The sequence below is a fragment of the Oncorhynchus keta genome, chromosome 2 (assembly GCF_023373465.1).
Source record: "Oncorhynchus keta strain PuntledgeMale-10-30-2019 chromosome 2, Oket_V2, whole genome shotgun sequence".
In the NCBI taxonomy this organism is placed as follows: domain Eukaryota; kingdom Metazoa; phylum Chordata; class Actinopteri; order Salmoniformes; family Salmonidae; genus Oncorhynchus; species Oncorhynchus keta.
In genome coordinates, this window is record NC_068422.1 from 13,685,857 (window position 1) to 13,711,557 (window position 25,701).

At 43.8% G+C, this 25,701-nt stretch overlaps 1 protein-coding gene across 1 annotated transcript in view; it reads right to left on the minus strand.

The window, feature by feature from the left end:
* Window positions 1-18,816: 18,816 nt before the first annotated feature.
* cpped1 (calcineurin-like phosphoesterase domain containing 1) overlaps window positions 18,817-25,701 on the minus strand; it is a 38,401-nt gene continuing 31,516 nt past the window's right edge. The window contains exon 5 of the mRNA XM_035759913.2: window positions 18,817-19,984. Coding sequence (XP_035615806.1) covers window positions 19,758-19,984 — 227 coding nt within the window. The 3' untranslated portion in view covers window positions 18,817-19,757. The remainder of the gene's footprint in view (window positions 19,985-25,701) is intronic.

The window sequence follows — 25,701 nt, forward strand, 5'->3', positions numbered from 1 at the left end:
AGGACAGACTGGCTGTATTTTTACTTCTATGTAATATTTGACTTAGATGCGCTGTCTGTTGCGGATCATCATTCTACCAAGTCGTCCTATAATAATGTGTCTCTGCCTCCTCTCCAATCCCAGCGGTTATTCCTCGCACACCTATAACCTACCGCTTCCATTTTAGCCAAACATTTGAAATTTAACTTTTAAAATGTATTACCTTTTTATAAGATGCATAAACACAACCAGTCACAATCTTTTAATCTGATTAGGTTACTTCAAATGTCTCCTGTAGGCATGCACACGTTCATTCAAAATATAATTTCATCATCTTCAAAATGGCTTGACGTTAACCATGTTGCCATCCAATCTTTTTATGTGAATAAAGTACATGTAGGATAAAAACTGTCACGACGCCATGCAGTTTATTAGGCTATACCCGCACTGTATCTGCAAGCTGTTGGCAACCAGAGGGAAAAAACTCTAGACCACTTTTACTCCAGACACAGAGATGCGTACAAATCTCTCCCTCCATTTGGCAAATCTGACCATAATTATATCCTCCTGATACCTGCTTACAAGCAGAAAACACCAGTGACTCGGTCAATAAAAAAGTGATCAGATGAAGCAGATGTTAAGCTACAGGACTGTTTTGCTATCACAGACTGGAATATGTTCTGTGATTCTTCCGATGGTATTGAGGGGTACACCACATCAGTCACTGGCTTAATCAATAAGTGCATCGACATCGTCCCCACAGTGAATGTACGTACATACCCCAACCAGAAGCCATGGATTAAAGGCAACATCCACACTGGGCTAAAGGGTAGACCTGCCATTTTCAAGGAGAGGGACTCTAACACGGAAGCTTACAAGATATCCTGTTATGCTCTCCAACGAACCACGAAACAGGCAAAGTGTCAATACAGGACTAAAATCGAATCGTACTACACATCAGATGCTTGTCGGATGTGGCAGGGCTTGCAAACTATTACAGACTACAAAGGGAAGCACAGCCGAGAGCTTCCCAGTGACAGGAGCCTACAACACGAGCTAAATTACTTCTAAGCTTGCTTCGAGGCAGGTAACACTGAAACATGTATGAGAGCATCAGCTGTTCCGGACGACTGTGTGATCACGCTCTCCGTAGCCGATGTGAGTAAGACCTTAAAACAGGTCAACAATCACAAGGCCGCAGGGCCAGATGGATAACCAGGACGTGTACTCTGAGCATGCACTGACCAACTCGCAAGTGTCTTCACTGACATTTTCAACCTCTCCCTGTCTTAGTCTGTAATACCAACATGTTTCAAGCAGACCACAATACTCCTTGTGCCCATGAACACTAAGGTAATCTGCCTAAATGACTACAGACCCATAGCACTCACGTCTGTAGCCATGAAGTGCTTTGAAAGGCTGGCTCACATCAACACCATTATCCCAGAAATCCTAGACCCACCGCAATTTGCATACCGCATAGATCCACAGATGATGCAATCTCTATTGCACTCCTCACTGCCCTTTCACACCTGGACAAAAGGAACACCTGTGTGAGAATGCTATTCATTGACTACAGCTCAGTGTTCAAAACCATAGTGCCCAGAAAGCTCATCACTAAGCTAAGGACCCTGGGACTAAACACCTCACTCTGCAACTGGATCCTGCACTTTTTGACAGGCCGCTCCCAGGCGGTAAGGGTAGGTAACAACACATCCGCCACGCTGATCCTCAACACGGGGGCCCTTCAGGGGTGTGTGCTCAGTCCCCCCCTGTACTCCCTGTTCACCCATGACTGCATGGCCAGGCACGACTCCAACACCATCATTAAGTTTGCGATGACCGGTGGTAGGCCTGATCACCGACATTGATTAGACAGCCTATTTAAAAAAAAAAATGTATTTCACCTTTATTTAACCAGGTAGGCTAGTTGAGAACAAGTTCTCATTTGCAACTGCGACCTGGCCAAGATAAAGCATAGCAGTGTGAGCAGACAACACAGAGTTACACATGGAGTAAACAATTAACAAGTCAATAACACAGTAGAAAAAAAGGGGGAGTCTATATACAATGTGTGCAAAAGGCATGAGGAGGTAGGCGAATAATTACAATTTAGCAGATTAACACTGGAGTGATAGATGATCAGATGGTCATGTACAGGTAGAGATATTGGTGTGCAAAAGAGCAGAAAAGTAAATAAATAAAAACAGTATGGGGATGAGGTAGGTGAAAATGGGTGGGCTATTTACCAATAGACTATGTACAGCTGCAGCGATCGGTTAGCTGCTCAGATAGCTGATGTTTGAAGTTGGTGAGGGAGATAAAAGTCTCCAGCTTCAGCGATTTTTGCAGTTCGCTCCAGTCACAGGCAGCAGAGTACTGGAACGAAAGGCGGCCAAATGAGGTGTTGGCTTTAGGGATGATCAGTGGGATACACCTGCTGGAGCGCGTGCTACGGATGGGTGTTGCCATCGTGACCAGTGAACTGAGATAAGGCGGAGCTTTACCTAGCATGGACTTGTAGATGACCTGGAGCCAGTGGGTCTGGCGACGAATATGTAGCGAGGGCCAGCCGACTAGAGCATACAAGTCGCAGTGGTGGGTGGTATAAGGTGCTTTAGTGACAAAACGGATGGCACTGTGATAAACTGCATCCAGTTTGCTGAGTAGAGTGTTGGAAGCAATTTTGTAGATGACATCGCCGAAGTCGAGAATCGGTAGGATAGTCAGTTTTACTAGGGTAAGCTTGGCGGCGTGAGTGAAGGAGGCTTTGTTGCGTAATAGAAAGCCGACTCTTGATTTGATTTTCGATTGGAGATGGTTGATATGAGTCTGGAAGGAGAGTTTGCAGTCTAGCCAGACACCTAGGTACTTATAGATGTCCACATATTCAAGGTCGGAACCATCCAGGGTGGTGATGCTAGTCGGGGATGCAGGCAGCGAACGGTTGAAAAGCATGCATTTGGTTTTACTAGCGTTTAAGAGCAGTTGGAGGCCACGGAAGGAGTGTTGTATGGCATTGAAGCTCGTTTGGAGGTTAGATAGCACAGTCTCCAATGACGGGCCGAAAGCATATAGAATGGTGCCGTCTGCGTAGAGGTGGATCAGGGAATCGCCCGCAGCAAGAGCAACATCATTGATATATACAGAGAAAAGAGTCGGCCCGAGAATTGAACCCTGTGGCACCCCCATAGAGACTGCCAGAGGACCGGACAGCATGCCCTCCGATTTGACACACTGAACTCTGTCTGCAAAGTAATTGGTGAACCAGGCAAGGCAGTCATCCGAAAAACCGAGGCTACTGAGTCTGCCGATAAGAATATGGTGATTGACAGAGTCGAAAGCCTTGGCAAGGTCGATGAAGACGGCTGCACAGTACTGTCTTTTATCGGTGGCGGTTATGATATCGTTTAGTACCTTGAGTGTGGCTGAGGTGCACCCGTAACCGGCTCGGAAACCAGATTGCACAGCGGAGAAGGTACGGTGTGATTCGAGATGGTCAGTGACCTGTTTGTTGACTTGGCTTTTGAAGACCTTAGATAGGCAGGGCAGGATGGATATAGGTCTGTAACAGTTTGGGTCCAGGGTGTCTCCCCCTTTGAAGAGGGGGATGACTGCGGCAGCTTTCCAATCCTTGGGGATCTCAGAGGATATGAAAGAGAGGTTGAACAGGCTGGTAATAGGGGTTGCGACAATGGCGGCGGATAGTTTCAGAAATAGAGGGTCCAGATTGTCAAGCCCAGCTGATTTGTACGGGTCCAGGTTTTGCAGCTCTTTCAGAACATCTGCTATCTGGATTTGGGTAAAGGAGAACCTGGAGAGGCTTGGGCGAGGAGCTGCGGGAGGGGCGGAGCTGTTGGCCGAGGTTGGAGTAGCCAGGCCAGCCGTTGAGAAATGCTTATTGAAGTTTTCGATAATCATGGATTTATTGGTGGTGACCGTATTACCTAGCCTCAGTGCAGTGGGCAGCTGGGAGGAGGTGCTCTTGTTCTCCATGGACTTCACAGTGTCCCAAACGTTTTGGAGTTGGAGCTACAGGATGCAAACTTCTGCCTGAAGAAGCTGGCCTTAGCTTTCCTGACTGACTGCGTGTATTGGTTCCTGACTTCTCTGAACAGTTGCATATCACAGGGACTATTCGATGCTATTGCAGTCCGCCACAGGATGTTTTTGTGCTGGTCGAGGGCAGTCAGGTCTGAAGTGAACCAAGGGCTGTATCTGTTCTTAGTTCTGCATTTTTTGAACGGAGCATGCTTATCTAAAATGGTGAGGAAGTTACTTTTAAACAATGACCAGGCATCCTCAACTGACGGGATGAGGTCAATGTCCTTCCAGGATACACGGGCCAGGTCGATTAGAAAGGCCTGCTCACAGAAGTGTTTTAGGGAGCGTTTGACAGTGATGAGGGGTGGTCGTTTGACTGCGGCTCCGTGGCGGATACAGGCAATGAGGCAGTGATCGCTGAGATCCTGGTTGAAGACAGCGGAGGTGTATTTGGAGGACCAGTTGGTCAGGTGACGTCTATGAGGGTGCCCTTGTTTACAGAGTTAGGGTTGTACCTGGTGGGTTCCTTGATGATTTGTGTGAGATTGAGGGCATCTAGCTTAGATTGTAGGACTGCCGGGGTGTTAAGCATATCCCAGTTTAGGTCACCTAACAGAACAAACTCTGAAGCTAGATGGGGGGTGATCAATTCACAAATGGTGTCCAGGGCACAGCTGGGAGCTGAGGGGGCAGAGGGGGCAGGCGGCAACAGTGAGAGACTTATTTCTGGAGAGAGTAATTTTCAAAATTAGTAGTTCGAACTGTTTGGGTATGGGCCTGGAAAGTACGACATTACTTTGCAGGCTATCTCTGCAGTAGACTACAACTCATCCCCCTTTGGCAGTTCTATCTTGACGGAAGATGTTATAGTTGGTTATGGAAATCTCTGAACAGAGAAGGAGTAGTATGAGGGTGCGGCTAAAGGCTATCAAAACTGGTCGCCTAGAGCGTTGGGGACAGAGAATAAGAGGAGCAGGTTTCTGGGCATGGTAGAATATATTCAGGGCATAATGCGCAGACAGGGGTATGGTGAGGCACTGGGTAAGCCCAGGCACTGGGTGATGATGAGAGAGGTTGTATCTCTGGACATGCTGGTTGTAATGGGTGAGGTCACCGCATGTGTGGGAAGTAGGACAAAGGAGGTAACAGGGGTATGAGGAGTGGAACTAGGGGCTCCATTGTGAACTAAAACAATGATAACTAACCTGAACAACAGTATACAAGGCATATTGACATTTGAGAGAGACATACAGCGAGGCATACAGTAATCACAGGTGTTGAATTGGGAAAGCTAGCTAAAACAGTAGGTGAGACAACAACAGCTAATCAGCTAGCACAACAACAGCAGGTAAAATGACGTTGACTAGGCAACGGGGCCGACAGATAAAACAAACAAGCAGAATGGAGTACCGTGATTAATGGACAGTCCAGCGTGCATCAGCTATGTAGCCAAGAGATCAGTGTCCAGGGGGCAGCGGTGGATGGGCAGGGAAGCTGGACTGGCGAGTGTTATCCAGGTAAAAAAAAATAACAATGACTAAATAGCTTGTAGCTAGTTAGCTGGTTAGCGTCTGGAGGTTCTTGAGTGTGTTCTAAAAGATAAAAAATAATAGCGATTCCGTATCACTTATAAGGAGGAGGTCAGAGACCTGGCCATATGGTGCCAAGAAAACAACCTCTTAACGTATTCAAGACTAAGGAAATTATTGTGGACTAGAGGGAAAGGAGCATGCTCCCATTCTCAGCGACAGAGCTGTAGTGGAGCAGGTTGAGAGCTTCAAGTTCCTTGGTGTCCACATCACCACCAAACTAACATGGTCCAAGCACACCAAGACAGTCATGAAGAGGGCACGACAAAACCTATTCCCCTTCAGGAGACTGAAAAGATTTGTCATGGGTCCTCAGATCCTCAAAAGGTTCTACAGCTGCACCATCGAGAGAATCCTGACGGGTTGCATCACTGCCTGGTATGGCAACTGCTCGTCCTCCAACCGTAAGGCACTACAGAGAGTAGTGTTTATGCCCAATACATCACTGGGGCCAAACTTCCTGCCATCCAGGACCTCTATACCAGGCGTGTCAGAGGAAGGCCCTAAAAATGGTAAAACACACCAGCCACAGACTGTTCTCTCTGCTATCGCACGGCAAGCGGTACCGGAGTGCCAAGTCTAGGTCCAAGAGGCTTCTACAAAGCCTCTACCCCCAAGCCATAAGACTCCTAAACATCTAATCAAATGGCTACCCAGACGATTTGCATTGCCCCCCTCTTTTATGCTGCTGCTACTCTCTGTTACTATCTATGCATAGTCACTTTAATAACTCTACCTACATGTACATATTACCTCAATTACCTCGACTAACCAGTGCCCCCACACATTGACTCTGTACCCGTACCCAGTGTCGGTTCAAGCTTGTATGGCTCCCTGGACGAACCCCCATTTCAGAGCTATTCTACACTAACTGTAATTTTAATTCAGACAATTGGAACAACACAAATGAATAACCATAACATTTAAAAATATATAAATATAAAAATAAGACTCACATATATCAAAAAGTAACAAAGACAAATAGAAACAAATGTGTGTTGATTTGGCACTTGAGCATCAATGCATTACCAATCCCCCAACACTGTCAACTAAGAGTCAAGACTAAACCAATTCACTTTGGTGGTGTGCAGACTGCTTTTATATTATTAACTATTTGTGGTTTATTTGGTAGCATTTCATAGTGTGACTGATTTTACTAATTGCATTAGTACTGTACAAAATTAGAGGTGCGCTATTTGATAGATTCCCCCGCTCCCCTTTCCTCTGGCTTCCAGTGGGGAGACCTGAGGTCAACCTACCCCCGCCCCCTCCCCATCTCGTACTTGGGAGACCTTCCCAGGCAGTAGCCTGCCTAGCTCACAAACTAGAATCAGGGCGCCCACTCCAACAAGGTTAATTGACCCACAGTCCCACACGGTGACATGATATCATTGACGTGACGTGCAAATGAGCGATAGAAAACCGATCGCGCAAATGTCACCATTACGATTCTTTTTTGTGTGGGTGTCCGGTGCCGCCTCGGCAAGATGCCGCCCAGGGTGGCTGCCCATGTCACCTATACCTAAATCCGCCACTGCCGGTACCCCCTGTATATAGCCTCGCTATTGTTTTTTTGTTTTTGTATTTTCCTTAAAACTGCATTGTTGGTTAATAAGGGCTTGTAAGTATCCATTTCACTGTTGTATTTGGCGCACGTGATAAATAAAATGTGATTTGATTTAGAGCACACCTGCCAATACTGTACCAGAATGGGCATTTTAATTCGCTATATCTACACAACATTTTTTTGTGACAAAACCATCAGTAGGCCTAGAGTTGGAAACGCTGTGGAAACCCATTTAACTTGTATTTTTTATTCGGTACATGGGAATTTAGCCGCAAAAGTCATTTTTATGTGCACTATGTATTTCCGCACAGACTTTTATCTCCAACAAGTCAATTTGATGGACACACAACTCTTATTGGACAATGCTCATTGTTTTTATGCACATTTTTTAATATTCGCATGAAAATCTGTCGCCAATTGGATGGAAATTTATGTATAGACACCCTAAATTCTCTGGAAAGTGCGCAAGTCCAGTGTCAATTTAATTATGCCTGCAGATCATGTTTCATCAGCAGCCCAAACCATTAAGAATAAGCTACAGACCAGTCAAAACAAGCTTGTGAGAATTGTACTTCAACTCCTCCCTCATACTCATCTAGAGGTCAAGCATTTTAAGTTGAAAAAGATTGACTCAGCCCTCAGGTACCTATCCAACTATTTTTAATTTGTTAGAGATGTTCACCAGAATAATACCAGAGCCAGAGACTCTAATATTCGCTGTTTTAAATGTAATATTATATCTGGTAAGAACACATTTTTATACAGCGGGGTTGTTGGGTTGAACTACCACAGCAACTCAAAGCCTTAACAACCACTTTTAAAAAGGATGTCAAAAGCTGGCTAATGTGTGAATAGTATAACATTTTTGTTTCTGTATCTCTGTAATGTGTCTGTTTCTATGTAATTGTATATGTTTTTATGTAAAAAAAATAAAAAATAAGGACCACAATGGAAATACGTCCCTGACTTTATTGTGAAAAAAAAATGTCTTTGCACTGTATGTATTTTTTTACTGGCAAGTAAAATCACTCATTTAATCAATCCAAACTGTAAAGCACCAAAATGTTTAATGACATTCCAAGAATGCCAAGCCTTCGATATTGGGTAAGCCTACAAGTTAGGGAGGGATGTACAGACCACAACTGTAGCTGAAAACATCTGAATGTTCACATTTTCTGTATATTCACGTCTTAAAGCATATTATAAACTGTGTGGTTCAAGCCCTGAATGCTGTTTGGATGACAGCTATGGTCAATCAGACATATACCACCAGCATGGCAAATAATGTATTTTTACTGCACTCATTTTTTATTTTATTTAACTAGGCAAGTCAGTTAAGAACTAATTCTAATTTCTAATGACAGCTTAGGAACAGTGGGTAAACTACCTTGTTCAGGAGCAGAACAACAGATTTTTACCTTGTCAGCTTGGCGATTCGGTCAAGCAACCTTTGGGTTACTGGCCCAACGCTCTAACCACTAGGCTACCTACCGCCCCAATTACATTGGTAACCAGTTTATAACAGCAATAAGGCACATCAGAGGTTTATGGTATATGGCCAATATACCACGGCTAAGGGCTGTATCCAGACCTAAATCTTTTACTATTTCCATTATTCAATTTTTTCCTTTATTTAACTGGGCAAGTTTTTTCAATGACGGCCTAGGAACAGTGGGTTAACTGCCTGTTCAGGGGTAGAACGACAGATTTGTACCTTGTCAGCTCGGGGATTTGAACCTTTCCAGTCCAACACTCCAACACTCTAACCACTAGGCTACGCTGCCTCCCCAATTACCTTTAACCCGTTGAAAATGGTCTTGAAAATCAAAATGTAACTTGTTATCCGGCCTGCCTTTGTGTATCACCACATCATTGTTTGATCTAGCATGGATGACAGCCTGTAACAAGCAACAACAAAAAAGCAGGCACTTTATCCAGGTTAGCTGGTCTACTAACAGATGAGAGTACCTGTTTATTTTATTTTCATGTCGTCAACATGAGCCGCTGCCTTCCCTCCATCTCTGGGAGAATACTTATGGTTGATTTTTTTTCATTTCTCTCAATCTAATAGCATTATTTGGAATAATAATTTTGCCTTGGATACCTGGGGGAGACATCTTAGCGATGCGCCGTGCTAGTCTTAATTTCAGTGCTCCCCGCTGCATCTCAGCAAATGTTCCCCACAGTTTATTGCTTTCTGAAATAGCTCCATCAGTGTCGAAGGAAGCCTACAATAATGGAATGCAGACAGGCTGGCGACTAGCAAGCTATCCATGTGTTGAGCAGGGATGATTGACAGATGGAGAAGAACAAACCTAGGCTACCTGAAAAACCAACTGGGCTACTGAAGTTATATAAGACTGGTGAAAGTCCTGAAAGTTTGTTAGGCTAGTTGAAATGATGAAGACACCCATCCAATTTCCATAAATCGGTCACAAAGAGTAAACCAGTGAAAAGACGAAAAAATAACAAAGTTTGTTATTGAAACAAAGTAACAGGTGGTTGTTTGGCAGATAGTTGTTTGTTTAAACTTTCTGTTAAAAAGCCCAACTGACTTTCAAAGAGTGGGAGTCCAGTCAGTAGTGTGAAAGATGACAACCTAGTAAATGTCATCCAGCCTTCTGTTCCCAGGCCGACTAACTGAACAAACACTGAACATTCTTCTAATACAGAACCTTGCTGAGACATTTGAGGCAAGGTGAGTGGCAGGTCTTTATGTCAACCCCACACCCTTCCCCCTTGATGCCTTCCCCTGTTTATCCACAACTAGACAGCCCTTTATCCATATAAATATGGGAACCTACCAAATAGTAACCCATGTGTTTCTACTCAGACAGGGAGCAGAAAGTGACAGTGAACAACTGTTTACAGGGTGAGCTCCAACGCCCCTCAGAAAATGGAATGTATTTTCTGCCGTCCTGCATCCCACTCCTGAGCCTGCATGGGACGAGGCAGGAGGATGATCAGTCATGTCAGAGGCAGTGTTTGTTTACCTCATTGTGGTGTGTTTTTGTGTGCTGTGTGTCATACTTTACGTGCTGCCGGGGGGCGATGCCACAATGAATTACAGCTTACACAGAGGAGGCCAACAACCCACCCAGACAGATGAAGCCCCTCCAAACTCTGTGTTTTCATTATTGTCAGTCAGACTTTTAACTCCCTGTATGTGTGTGCCTGTGTGTGTTCTCTCCCTGTCAGTTGTGTTCATGCCCACCGGCGGCAATCAGCCCTGGAACTGCACTGTGACAATTCAGAGGAAGTAGAGAAAATAGAACTAATGGGGGGTACAAAACGCTACCACCTCTCCTGCCGCAATATCACTGTGTCTTCAGCCTGCAGACTGTTTAGTACAGAATTTGCCCTGAGATATCAAAAGCTTTAGTAGATGTTTTGTTTCATGGATCTAGTATCTTAATCATGTTGTTATCAAATTTTGAACATGGTTCTTTCTGAGTAACAGCTGTGGTTGTTTTCTTGGAAGGCCTGAGGGCAGAGCGACAAGGGGCTAGTGGGGGTGGAGATGAGGGCTCTGTGGTCCCCAGATGGTGCTCTCTCTGTGGTCATGGGTCCAGTGGGGTGGAGGGTGGCTCCCTGGTACCAGGCCATGATTGGATACGCTGACCTGTGAAATCACTTGGAACACTTTGCTTCTCCAGCTATGTACTGTAGCTCCGCAGGCTAAGTGTTTTTGGTTTGGAAGCTGGTCGTTAATGGCCTATATTCTACAGGCAATCAAATGCTGTAGCGAATGTAAGATCATTCTCGTGAGATTGGTGGACAGGGGGTCGCAGGATCACTTATGAGACAGAACAATTCATGTCACCCCTCCCTACTCTGTTCCTTACACTGTACCTCCTGCACTTCCCTGACAGAAGTCCACTCTGTCTGTTCCTCCCTGATCAACTTACCTTCCACCATGAGGACAACAGAGATATGAAACATGGCTGCCTTCTCATATTGTCATGTTGTTTCCTAAAAGCTGCTGTAAAGGTGAAGTGTTTAGGGGGTCTGGGACACAAAGACAGGTCAGATCAATAAACAACAGCTTTCCTCTTGCAAGGCAGGGCTTGCATTCCAAATGGCACCCTATGGGCCCTGGTCAATAGAAGTGCAATATAAAGGGAATAGGGTGCCATTTGGTATGCACTTAGAGAGAATTCCCTGGGACATTATGGAGTAACCTCCCTGTCAACACATTAACACAGTGCAAAACATTCACTGGGAGGGGATGGGTCGGCGCACTGAGGAGAGGAAGGTGCAGACAAAAATCTCTGTGTATTATATTTGAGTCATTTAGCAGACGCTCTTATCCAGAGTGACGAACAGGATCAATTAGGGTTAAGTTCCTTGCTCAAGGATTTTTCACCTAGGGATTCGAAGCAGCAACCTTTCTGTCACTGGCCCAACACTCTTAACCGATAGGCTACCTGCCTGGCGCTAACATTAATATGTTGTCCTGTCCACATTCTGATTGGCTCCCGAGTGGCGCAGCGGTCTAAGGCACTGCATCTCAGTGCTAGAGGTGTCACTACAGACCCTGGTTTGAATCCAGGCTGTATCACAACCGGCTGTGATTGGGAGTCCCATAGGGCGGTGCACAATTGGTCCAGCGTCATCCGGGTTAGGGTTTGTCCGGCATTGTAAATAAGAATTTGTTCTTAACTGACTTGCCTAGTTAAATCCTAAATACAATTAAAGTGTAGAAGTCGCATTGTGATATGACTTTCCTGACCACCTCCGAAGACAGGCAAGATGCATTGTTCCTGGATATCTTGTAGACAGATCTGGACAGCGACAACTGTTTAAATCACTATTTTACCACTCTCTAAAATCGTTGACAGGTGGCATCATTGACTCATGGTGTCAAGTCTCTTAAACTAAATAATATTTATGTAAACAAAATATCTGTAAAATAATTTGCATACAGGGAGGGACCATGAAATCTGGTCTCAAAGCAGATGTGACTAGTGGACAGATAAGAGTCAAATTTGAATATCATGTGTAAATGCAATGGCTAATAGGTGGGCACATTCAGAATGTGGAAAAGACCTGGACAAATGATTCCAAGTATAAAAAGGGCTTTAAATAACAAATACTCAATTTGGTCAAGTTGATTGAAGACATTAAAAAAAAGTAGTAGGGAACATCACGTTCACAGACGTGTTGCTGTAAACTGTACTGAAGAGTCTTGTTTATCCCATTAGTGTTTTAATTGCAGAGGTCGTCATGAGTTGTTGCTGTTGGCCCACCTATCACCACCATCAGGCCTTTTCAACAAGGACAACGACTGTGTTTTTCCTCAGGTTATCATGATGATTACTTCCTAGATCAGCTCTCCTACTTTGAGATGCTTCATGAATAAGTGTTCAGTTCACTTGAACGTTTGCTACGTTGTGCAACGTTTGAACTAAACAAAACATTATTGTACATTCTTGAAAAGACTTTCAGGTATGTTTGCTCCTGCTCGGTGGGCATGGCGAGGTGTGGTTTGAAGCAATGAGTGAACTATTTAATTTTTTACATTTTACCTTTATTTAACTAGGCAAGTCAGTCAAATTCTTATTTTCAATGACGGCCTAGGAACAGTGGGTTAACTGCCTGTTCAGGGGCAGAACGACAGATTTATACCTTGTCAGCTCGGGGATTTGAACTTGCAACCTTCCGGTTACTAGTCCAACGCTCTAACCACTAGGCTACCCTGTTGAGCCGGGCAGTGGCCATGCTGACAGCACTCCCGAAACACTCCCTGTTTTTCAACTGGGCTACATTTAGTACATACAAACTTAATAGAATGGTCAATTGAATAAAAATGATGCTGTACTGAATGACCAGTTGAGAAAGAGGGAATGGTTGGTTTGTGGCTTCAAAATGCACCAGTGCCCTTTAAATACATCCCTATTTGCTTCAAGTCACACCCGGCACACCCACTAAACGGAGCAAACGCATCTCAAAGTCTGTTCAAGAACATACAAGAACGTTTTGGGAAAACATATCGCTCAGTACAAACCTTTATGCAATGTAGCGAACGTTCAAGCGAATCTTTCCAGAACGTAAAAACTTACTGAAGGCTGCCCGGTGTTCTGGTCCTAAGCGTGTCCCCTCCTCTGATTGGCTCAGGTAAAACCTGCTTTGATGGTTTGGTCCAGTAATTTTTGCATTCTGGGTCCATACTTGCAAACATTAGAAAAAGTTTATGTTTAAGCAATAAGGCCAGAGGGGGTATGATAAAATGGCGCCGGAAGAAATGGCAGCAGTTTAACCAACTGTGCTATTATGTGTTTTTTATCGCATTATTTGTAACTTATTTTGTACATAATGTTTCTGCAACCGTATTTAACGGCAAATAAAAGAGCTTCTGTATATCAGGACAGCGATCACTCATCTCGGATTAGACAAAGAGCTTCTGTATATCAGGACAGCAATCACTCACCTCGGATTAGACAAAGAGCTTCTGTATATCAGGACAGCGATCACTCACCTCGGATTAGACAAATATCTTCTGTATATCAGGACAGCGATCACTCACCTCGGATTAGACAAATATCTTCTGTATATCAGGACAGCGATCACTCACCTCGGATTAGACAAATATTTTTCTTCAACAAGGACGACACACAAGATATTCTCCAAACACCCCACAGGCTGACATCCCTGTTATTTGCAAGAGGAAGCGACGCAGGTACGGAGGACAAAGAGCCGGATGTCTGGTCAGGACCCGGAGAAGGAGAGTGGGAAAGCTGCTGTTACCGTCAATACTACTTGCCAACGTGCAATCACTGGACAATAAATTAGATGAGATTACGATCACGAATATCCTACCAACGGGACATCAAAAACTGTAATATCCTATGTTTCAAGGAATCGTGGTTGAATGACGACATGGATATTCAGCTAGCGGGAAATACGCTGCACCGGCAAGATAGAACAGCACACTCCAGTAAGACGAGGGGGGGCGGTCTGTGCATATTTGTAAACAACAGCTGGTGCACGAAATCTAAGGAAGTCTCTAGATTTGCTTGCCTGAAGTTAAAGTAAAAAGTATAAAGTATAAAGTTGCGGGGCCAGACGGATTACCAGGACGTGTGCTCCGAGCATGTGCTGACCAACTGGCAGGTGTCTTCGCTGACATTTTCAACATGTCCCAGATTGAGTCTGTAATACCAACATGTTTCAAGCTGACCACCATAGTCCCTGTGCCCAAGAACACAAAGGCAACCTGCCTAAATGACTACAGACCCAAAGCACTCACGTCTGTAGCCATGAAGTGCTTTGAAAGGTTCAGCACCATTATCCCAGAAACCCTAGACCCACTCCAATTTGCATACCGCCCCAATAGATCCACAGATGACACAATCTCTATTGCACTGCACACTGCCCTTTCCTACCTGGACAAAAGGAACACTTGTGTGAGAATGCTATTCATGGACTACAGCTCAGCGTTCAACACCATAGTGCCCTCAAAGCTCATCACTAAGCTAAGGATCCTGGGACTGAACACCTCCCTCTGCAACTGGATCCTGGACTTCCTGACGGGCCGCCCCCAGGTGGTGAGGGTAGGTAGCAACACATCTGCCACACTGATCCTCAACACTGGAGCTCCCCAGGGATGCGTGCTCAGTCCTCTCCTGTACTCCCTGTCACCCACGACTGCATGGTGAGGCACGACTCCAACACCATCATTAAGTTTGCAGATGACACAACAGTGGTAGGCCTGATCACCGACAACGACGAGAAAGCCTATAGGGAGGAGGTCAGAGACCTGGCTGGGTGGTGCCAGAAAACAACCTATCCCTCAACGTAACCAAGACTAAGGAAATGATTGTGGACTACAGGACAAGGAGGACCGAGCATGACCCCATTCTCATCGACGGGGCTGTAGTGGAGCAGGTTGAGAGCTTCAAGTTCCTTGGTGTCCACATCAACAACAAACAAGAATGGTCCAAACACACCAGGACAGTCGGGCACGACAAAGCCTATTCCCCCTCAGGAAACCAAAAAGATTTGGCATGGGTCCTGAGATCCTCAAAAGGTTCTACAGCTGCAACATCGAGAGCATCCTGACTGGTTGCATCACTGCCTGGTACGGCAACTGCTCGGCCTCTGACCGCAAGGCACTACAGAGGGTAGTGCGTATGGCCCAGTACATCACTGGGGTTAAGCTGCCTACCATCTAGGACCTCTACACCAGGCGGTGTCAGAGGAAGGCCCTAAAAATTGTCAGACCCCAGCCACCCCAGTCGTAGACTGTTCTCTCTACTACCGCATGGCAAGCGGTACCGGAGTGCCAAGTCTAGGACTTCTTCTCAACAGTTTTACCCCGAAGCCATAAGACTCTTAAACAGGTAATCAAATGGCTAGCCGGACGATTTGTATTGTGTGCTCCCCCCCAACCCACTTTTTACACTGCTGCTACTCTCAGTTTATCATATATGCATAGTCACTTTAACTATACATTCATGTACATACTACCTCAATTGGGCCGACCAACCAGTGCTCCCGCACATTGGCTAACCGGGCTATCTGCATTGTGTCCCGCCAACCCCTCTTTTACGCTGCTGCTACTCTCTTTTCATCATATAAGCATAATCACTTTAACCATATCTACATGTACATACTACCTCAATAAGCCTGACTAACCGGTGTCTGTATGTAGCCTCACTACTTTTATAGCCTCGCTACTGTATATAGCCTGTCTTTTTACTGTTGTTTTATTTCTTTACTTACCTATTGTTCACCTAAAACCTTTTTTGCACTATTGGTTAGAGCCTGTAAGTAAGCATTTCACTGTAAGGTCTACATCTCTTGTATTTGGTGCACGTGACAAATAAGCTTTGATTTGATTTATATGGCCAGTATACCACGGCTAAGAGCTATTCTTATGCACGATGCAATGCGGAGTACCTGGACACAGCCCTTAGCCATGGTATATTGGCCATATATCACATCCCCCTGAGGTGCATTATTGCTATTATAAACTGGTTACCAATGTAATTAGAGCAGTAAAAATAAATGTTTTGTCATACCCGTGATATACCACAGCTGTCATCCAATCAGCATTCAGGGCTCGAATCACCCAGTTTATAATTAAAATTTGATCCATCTCAAAATGCGCATCAGCCAATTAAAATCGTTGACATAGTTTCACGTGATAAAACACTGCATGTTAGCTGTTGCCATTACCTAAACTGGCACATTTAGTCCTATTCTAACCTGACCAGGTGGCAGTGATTTATATCTGGTAACAAATGCTGCATTAGCCAATTAAAAATGTAGTCGTAGATGGACGTGATAGAACAGGCAGAAATACAGCCGGTATGAAGGGTTTTGCTTCATACCGGCTGTATTTTTGCCTGCTTGAACAGCAATAGCTCAGATACACATGGAATTACCCCGGGAATAGATAGAACATCAGTCCGATATGCACAAAAACTATATAACATTCTGAATTGATGAATCTTTCCTTTTAACAGAAGTCCTACTGCAACATCCGCTAATCAAAGTCACTAGAATACAATTACAACTGGACCAATATTCAGTGTAGCGAGCCAGGCTTCTAATAATTGACTACATTTGTGGAAAGTTCGAAACCCAGGTGAGATACGTTTGTTCCTCTGAAATGTAGAATTATATTGATTGTAGTGTTGCGAAGGGAAGTGCAGTCAAAACCTTGTAAATTAAGATTGCATATATTTAATTAGGAGCTTCTTTGAGTCCCTCTTGCAGACCTAGTGGGGTCCCCACTTCTCAGAATGGTGCTCATTTAATACATTTTATATCAAAGCTGAATCAATGTCTTACAAGATCACTTAATGATTCATTAGTATTCTACATAGGCCTAACATACCGAATATGATAGCATAGTATAACATTACTGTTAGACCAAAAACGCCATGTAATTTCTTATGTAGGCTACACTTACATGTACAACGTTTTCTATGAATTATTATAATCATCCACTCCGTCACATATACGTTTTTTGAATAGAGCATCGAGGACCAGCAGTGAACAGTTTTATCCTTAACAAAAAAGCTTGAAGGGGCCTCGAACCCACGGTTACAGTACCCAGAAGATTCAGTCAACTGCCTAGCAGCAATGGTACTAGATGTACATGACAGCTGTTTGACAAAATCATAAGGCTCTTCGACTTTTTGTTTTTACAATGTATGATCAAATTAAAATATTGTATATACCTATCTTTTTGTGTAAACGTACGTGGATGTGTGTGAAACTGATAAGTAAAAACGTGTGATTTTGTCATATGCGAAAACATGCCTTATGAATTTTGTCTTCAAGTTTTTGATAGGCTGATGTGGGATTTTTTACAGGAAATCATCACTGCCACCTTGTCAGGTTAGCATAGGGATAAATGTGCTAGATTATGTGATGTGAACAGCTAACATGTAGCGTTGTAAAAAATAAAAATCCAAATCAAATTTTATTTGTCACATACACATGGTTAGCAGATGTTAATGCGAGTGCAGCAAAATGCTTGTGCTTCTAGTTCCGACAATGCAGTAATAACCAACAAGTAATCTAGCTAACAATTCCAAAACTGCTACCTTTTAGACAGAAGTGTAAGGGGATAAAGAATATGTACATAAAGATGTATGAATGAGTGATGGTACAGAGCAGCATAGGCAAGATACAGTAGATGGTATTGAGTACAGTATATACATATGAGATGAGTATGTAAACAAAGTGGCATAGTTAAAGTGGCTAGTGATACATGTATTACATAAAGATGCAGTAGATGATATAGAGTACAGTATATACGTATACATATGAGATGAATAATGTAGGGTATGTAAACATTATATTAGGTAGCATTATTTAAAGTGGCTAGTGATATATTTGACATCAATTCCCAGTGGCTGGAGTTGAGTCAGTGTGTTGGCAGCAGCCACTCAATGTTAGTGGTGGCTGTTTAACAGTCTGATGGCCTTGAGATAGAAGCTGTTTTTCAGTCTCTCGGTCCCAGCTTTGATGCACCTGTACTGACCTCGCCTTCTGGATGATAGCGGGGTGAACAGGCAGTGGCTTGGGTGGTTGTTGTCCTTGAAGATCTTTATGGCCTTCCTGTGACATCGGGTGGTGTAGGTGTCCTGGAGGGCAGGTAGTTTGCCCCCGGTGATGCGTTGTGCAGACCTCACTACCCTCTGGAGAGCCTTACGGTTGTTGGCGGAGCAGTTGCCGTACAAGGCGGTGATACAGCCCGACAGGAAGCTCTCGATTGTGCATCTGTAGAAGTTTGTGAGTGCTTTTGGTGACAAGCCGAATTTCTTCAGCCTCCTGAGGTTGAAGAGGCGCTGCTGCGCCTTCTTCACGATGCTGTCTGTGTGGGTGGACCAATTCAGTTTGTCTGTGATGTGTCTGTGATTGTATCACGTGCAACTATGTTGACAATTTTAATTAGCTAATGCGCATTTTAAGATGCAGAAAAACTTGTTTGCAAGGATGGACCCTATGTGTTTAGGGGGTCTGGGACACAGACCGGCCTGATCAATAGACACACAGTATAAGACCTCTATTGGGAGGGGATGGGTAGGTGCACTGAGGAGAGGAAGGCGCAAAAAAGTTTGTGTAGCTGTTATGGACAGATGATCAACAATTCAGCAACATCACTTACATAATCATTGCAATAGTTTAAATCAATGTTTATTCATTTAAAAAACAAAACAGAACATGACATTTAGTTGTAGTGCGACTAAAGAAACTAAACTAATGGAATCCTCCTGAGCATACCACAACTTAAGTACTAAATCAATTCACAAATCTAATATAACAAATTCTCAATGAGGTCAAGAAGATATCAGATACATAGTAGGGAACATCACATTCACAGACAGGATGTTGACGTAAACTGAAGAGTTGTTTATCCCATTACAGTGTTTTCATTGCAGAGGTCATCATGTTGTTGTTGGCCCACCCATCACCACCATCAGACCTGTTCAACGAGGACAACTGCTGTTGCCATGACAATTTGTTGCGTCAAGGATTGGGTGAGTGGGGTTGAAAATATTCATACAGGGCAACAGGGAGTCGTTTCAGGGCTATAGAGTCATACTAGTACCCGTTGTCAGTAAAGACATTCAGTGCTGCTGCAACTAGACTAGACAAACATTATTCACCCCAAGCTTGATATAAAAAAGACATGACTAACACAGGACATGCTCATTGGATTAGTTTGCACAATGAGTGTTACAGTCAGTGTCTTTGTAGACCTTAGAGATAGTCATAACTAGGATATTCTTGACAAGAGTAACTTATGACAACAGTTGAACTGTTTTTTTTCTCTCTCTGGAGTAAGGTAAATCCAGCACATTCTGCGACTGATGACCTTGTCCAATAGAATGGGTTGGTGCTTATTCACAGTAGGCTACAGGTCTTAAGATGATTGACAGACTTCCTCTCCACCGTCTGGTGTTCTGAGCCTGTATTAAGAGTCAGAGTAGCAGTACTGATGTAGGATCCGTTTAGCCTTTTAAATCATAAGGAATAAAAAGCACTTCTCTCCTGAGATGCTTCATGAATCAGGCCCTGGTATTCTGTTCCTGTGTGTCCCCTCTTCTCTGATTGGCTCAGGCCTGCAGTAGTTTCCTGAGGTCCTCGTCCATGCCCCGCCCACTGAGCTGCTCCAGGCTGTGGTAGCGATGGATGACCTGGTCGGCGGTCACTACCACCACCCTGACCCCGTGGGTGTCCGCTCCCAGCTGGCAGCCTATAGCGGAGCTCACCACCATGTCCAGGCCATTGTGGAGCCCCCCCGCATTACGGTGGTAGTGGCCGGAGAACACCGCCTTCACTCCTACACAACACAGAACAAGAGAGAGAGTGTGAGGAGGAGGCTTACAACAACACAATACGAGAGAGGAGGAGTAAGAGGAGGAGTAAGAGGAGGAGTAAAGAAGAGGAGTAAGAGGAGGAGTAAAGAAGAGGAGTAAGAGGAGGAGTAAGAGGAGGAGTAAGAGGAGGAGTAAGAAGAGGAGTAAGAGGAGGAGTAAAGAAGAGGAGTAAGAGGAGGAGTAAGAAGAGGAGTAAGAGGAGGGGTAAGAGGAGGAGTAAGAAGAGGAGTAAGAGGAGGGGTAAGAGGAGGAGTAAGAAGAGGAGTAAGAGGAGGGGTAAGAGGAGGAGTAAGAAGAGGAGTAAGAGGAGGGGTAAGAAGAGGAGTAAGAGGAGGAGTAAGAAGAGGAGTAAGAGGAGGAGTAAGAAGAGGAGTAAGAGGAGGAGTAAGAAGAGGAGTAAGAAGAGGAGTAAGAGGAGGAGTAAGAGGAGGAGTAAGAGGAGGAGTAAGAGGAGGAGTAAGAAGAGGGTTATCAAAGCTTTTTGGCTCATCAGACCCATTATGTCCAGCCACAATATTGGGGTTTCGTCCCAAAAAACAGCAACCCCAGAAAGTGACGGTATCGATTAATAATCCAATTAGTATTGATTAACCTTAAGTGACATGTGACCATATGGTGTCGGTGTCTGTTGGGTTTGTTGGAGAAAGCCGGTTCTGTTTTCTACACAGCTCCAGTCTGCATCCTGTCTACATGCATATACAGACCTAAATGTAACATAGGCAAACTGTCCCTGATCTGCATACAACAGCAATATATTCATATTAGCTCAATATAATTTCATAATGAGATCATTGCCATATCTGTCAGATAGACTGAAAAGAAATGCCTGAGGGAGGGGGGAGGAGAGAAAAATGAGAGGGAGAGAGATGGGAATGAGAGGGAGTGCAAGCTGAGAGAAACTGAACTCATTTTTGAATAGTTTGTAAAAATGTAGAAACTTTTCAGGGGCTTTTTACTTTTCAATTTCTTTTCCATCACAATCGTTGTCATTATTGAATTGATTTCTATCGGTTTCTGCAGGGCTCGGGTTTCTCCTGAGAAATAGAAGGCACTGAACTGATTTCACACTCACACTGGTTGGCCAAGCAAGCCCCTGAATGAGAAGTGCAAATAAGTAATTATCTTTTTGCGGATGTGTGTGCGTGTTCCACTGTGAGTTCACTCTAGGTTTTGACAGAGGAAGTAAGATGTTTCGTTTCTAACAGTAGCGGGGTAGTTAGACTACTACCCGCTTGCTGCCATTCCTCAATACACAACACATGCCAAGGATATAATTAAAACGGGCTAAAGCTGGCAGCGATGAAACTACATTTCTGTCCACAGTACACATGAACACGACTCATGTCCTGGAAATCCATCCAATCCTCAACACTAAAATAACATCAAGAAAACCCTGGAGTTGCTTTTCAAGAAAACCCTTTTCCGCCCCCTGATCAGCAACATTCAGATTCTACACATAATGGGTGCACCATTGAATAATGAATCTAATATATGGAAGTTGATAAACATTTTTTTGCAGGCTAAATTCATTTGCTATCAAAACCCCGAGGCTATTCTACTAGCGTTAGTTAGTTATGCCAATGCACTCATCAACATATCATCCAGCTGGTTACAGACTCGTTTTCACGTGGATACATTTTACACATCATACTAACTATGTTATTTATTTAAAAGTTTAAATTCGTTAGTCCGTCGAGCCCTCTCCCGCTAGAATAAACGGCATGCATCTTCTAGCGATCTATTGGTCACAAAGTGAGCGATGACAGAGAAACGCAGCAAAGAGGAAGAAGCAAAGTGAGAGGTTTCACTCTCGCCAAAAATCTGTCCAAAAACGCTCTATTAGTTTCTATGACGTAATTTAGACCTAAACTTGTCGCCTGCCTTCCCGCCTTTGGGACGACTCCCATTGTAAGGGCGGATACATGAGTATCTTCTAATTATATACAGATCTCGGACTACAGTGGAATTTCTTTTCGGAGGAAAAGAACATAATGTTCGTAAATTTGCACGTCCATGTAATGTAAATAAAAACACAATTCCTAGGTTTCCTGTCGGACACTGATGCCAAAGTTAGTGACTCGTCTCATCAGTCAATAGGCAGGTTTCCATTGACTTTTTTCAACAAAAGCAATGTTGCACTTTTTTATTTTATTGCGACAGATGTAATGGAAACGACAGACATAGGAGACATTTTCTAAAGATCCACAACATTTTTATCCATTGATTTTTCTTTTGTCAAATAATTTATTGTGATAAATGAAGATTACCGAATACATGATGTAATCACGTTCCACATTTAATTACATTTTTTTCCAACTATAATCATTGTTTCTTTGCAGGACAAGGACTTTCAAAAATTCCTGAATTGCATCGCTGGTTGGCTGGCAAGTTTCATCATCCAAGTGGCACAGCTGCCTAAAACACTGAATCTCGGTGCTTGAGGCGCCACGACAAACACTCTAGTTCGAATCCAGGCTGTATCACAACCGGCCATGATTGGGAGTCCCATAGGGTGGTGCACAATTGGCCCTGCGTCGTCCGGGGTTGGCCGGTGTAGGCAGTCATTGTAAATAAGAATTTTTTCCTAACTGACTTGCCTAGTTAAATAAAGAAAACATCCAATCTACATGAGTGCACATTTATGGAAATACAGTGCATTCAAAAAGTATTCAGACCCCTCGACTTCTTCCACATTGTTACTTTACAGCCTTATTATAAAAATGATTAAATTGTCCCCCCACCTCAATCTACACACAATAACCCATAATGACAAAGCAAAAACTGTTTTTTTAGAAATGTTTGCAAATGTATAAAAAAATAAAAAATAAACTGAAATATTATATTTACATAAGTATTCAGACCCTTTACACAGTACTTTGTTTAAGCACCTTTGGCAGTGATTACAGCCTTGAGTCTTCTTCAGGATGACGCTGCAAGCTTGGCACACCTGTATTTGGGGAGTTTCTCCCATTCTTCTCTGCAGATCCTCTCTAGCTCTGTCAGGTTGGATGGGGAGCGTCGCTGCACAACTATTTTCAGGTCTCTCCAGAGATGTTCGATCGGGTTCAAGTCTGGGCTCTGGCTGGGCCACTCAAGTACATGCACTTTCCCAGAAGCCACTCCTGCGTTGTCTTGAACGTGTGCTTAGGCTCGTTGTCCTGTTGGAAGGTGAACCTTGCTCAGGAGCAGGTTTTCATCAAGGATCTCTCTGTACTTTGCTCCGTTCATCATTCCCTCAATCCAGACTAGTCTCACAGTCCCTACCGCTGAAAAACATCCCCACAGCATGATGCTGCCACCACCACGCTTCTCCGTAGGGATGGTGCCAGGTTTCCTCCAGACGTAACGCTTGGCATTCAGGCCAAAGAGTTCAATCTTGGTTTCTTCAGACCAGAGAATCTTGTTTCTCATGGTCTGAGAGTCTTTAGGTGCCTCTTGGCCTTTTGGCAAACTCCTGTCATGTGCCTTTTACTGAGGTGTGGCTTCCTTCTGGTCACTCTACCACAAAGGCCTGATTGGTGGAGTGCTGCAGAGATGGTTGTCCTTCTGGAAGGTTTTCCCATCTCCACAGAGGAACTCTGGAGCTCTGTCAGAGTGACCATTGGGTTCTTGATCATCTCCCTGACCAAGGCTCTTCGCCACTGGTTGCTCAGTTTGGCCAGCTCTAGGAAGGGTCTTGGTGGTTCCATATTTCTCCCATTTAATAATGATGGAGGCCAATGTGTTCTTGAGGACCTTCAATGCTGAATAAATGTTTTGGTACCCTTCCCCAGATCTGTGCCGTGACATAATCCTGTCTCGGAGCCCGACGGACAATTCCTTCAACCTCATGGCTTGATTGTTGCTCTGACATGCACTGTCAACTGTGGTACCTTACATAGACAGGTGTGTGCCTTTCCAAATCATGTTTGATGTCATTATGGGGTAATGTGTGTAGATTTATGAGAGGGAGAAAAAACAATTTAATCAATTTTAGAATAAGGCTAACATAACACAATGTGGAAAAAGTCAAGGAGTTGGAATACTTTCCGGTGTGTGTGTGTGTGTGTGTGTGTGTGTGTGTGTGTGTGTGAGAGCAAATGATGGAGTGAGTGTGTGTAGGACCCTGTGAGTGTACATAGAGACAGTGCAAAAATAAGAATAAAATACAAGCGTCAACTTGGTCCGTGTAGCCATTTAGTTAGCTATTTAACAGTCTTATGGCATGGGGAAATGAAGCTGTTCAGGAGCCTGTTGGTGTCAGACTTGATGAACCGCTTGCCGTGAGGAAGCAGAGAGAACAGCTTGGGTGGGTTTGTAGTCTAATGATTTTCTGGGCCTTCCTTTCACACCGATTGACGCCCTTCTGAGATCCTGGATGGAGCTCGGTCCCAGTCATTCGAAGAAGATGGTGAATCATCACTGCAGGAACAGTAGGTAGTAGAGAGCCTCATTCTGTCTCAAATATGATAATTAGGGCCCTCACGGAATCCAGGCATTAAAACATAATTCAACAATATTAAAAAACATTTGACCTTAGCAGGGAATCAACTAAATGTATTGAATTAATTCAATTTGCAGATGTTTATCATAAGACATGAACAGAATGCATCAGTGATTCGTATTTGCTGTGTGTGTGTGCAAAGCTACCACTTTGTGTAGCCATTAGCGAAGATGCTAATGAAAAGTCTTCTGGTAGATGGAAAGTTTTCCCAAAAACCTTCTCAATTAAATGTTAACTACGAAGTAGCCTATACTTATCTGGCAGAATAATATCATGATTATTTTAATCAATCAAGATGGTAGAGTTTGCAAAACAAATACCCTACAAATGTGGAGAAAAAAAACACTTGCTAGATGCACACTTGAATTGAAGGGTAACTACTAACCTTTCTGCAAACCCTTAAAAGATTAAGAAAATACAAACCACAGCAACAATGACGTAAGCATCAGAGAGGGAAAAAAACAGAATTATCAGGAAGAAAAATAAGAGGAAGTGAACCAACAAGACGAAAGAAAAATTACTTTTTAAATGAGTAGGTTTCCTCTGAATACCATCACAGTAGAGGTAGAGAGAGAGAGGTAGAGAGAGAGAGAGAGAGAAAGAGGAGAGAGAGCAGTAAGCTACTAATTACAGCTGGCAACCAGCCAGCCCAGTCTAAATCAGCCATACATCTCTCTTTCTCCCGCTCCCATTTTGATGTCCTACCTCTGGGTTTATTCAGGAGAGTGAGATAGAGCAGTTCAGAATGTTCTGATTTAAATACATCTATTGTTTGTCTCTTTGTTGTTACGGAACCCGAAGGACCTCTATCCAGTGCATGTCTATCTGCAGGGGTCACAGCAGGACAGGAACTGTGCCTAACCTGCCTAATTCTTGAAGGGTGAGGAGGGTGTCACAATCTGTGGGTTCGGCTATCACACCTTACACAATCATCCTATCATTTTTGATAACACGGGTTGAGAACTCTACGTACCCCAGAATGAAAAGTAAAAGCTATTAATGTTATGATGAAATCATCCTGAATTAATTTGAATACATCAGTGTTACAGTCATGAAAAAAGCTCATGAAACCAAATGAGAATGATTTATAAAACAAACACAAACAACATAAAACAAGCCATGTCACTTAGCACTTTTGTTCTTCACCAATTGAGCTAAAACCATCTGTCAATGTTGAGGAGTCAGCCTACTCTGCTC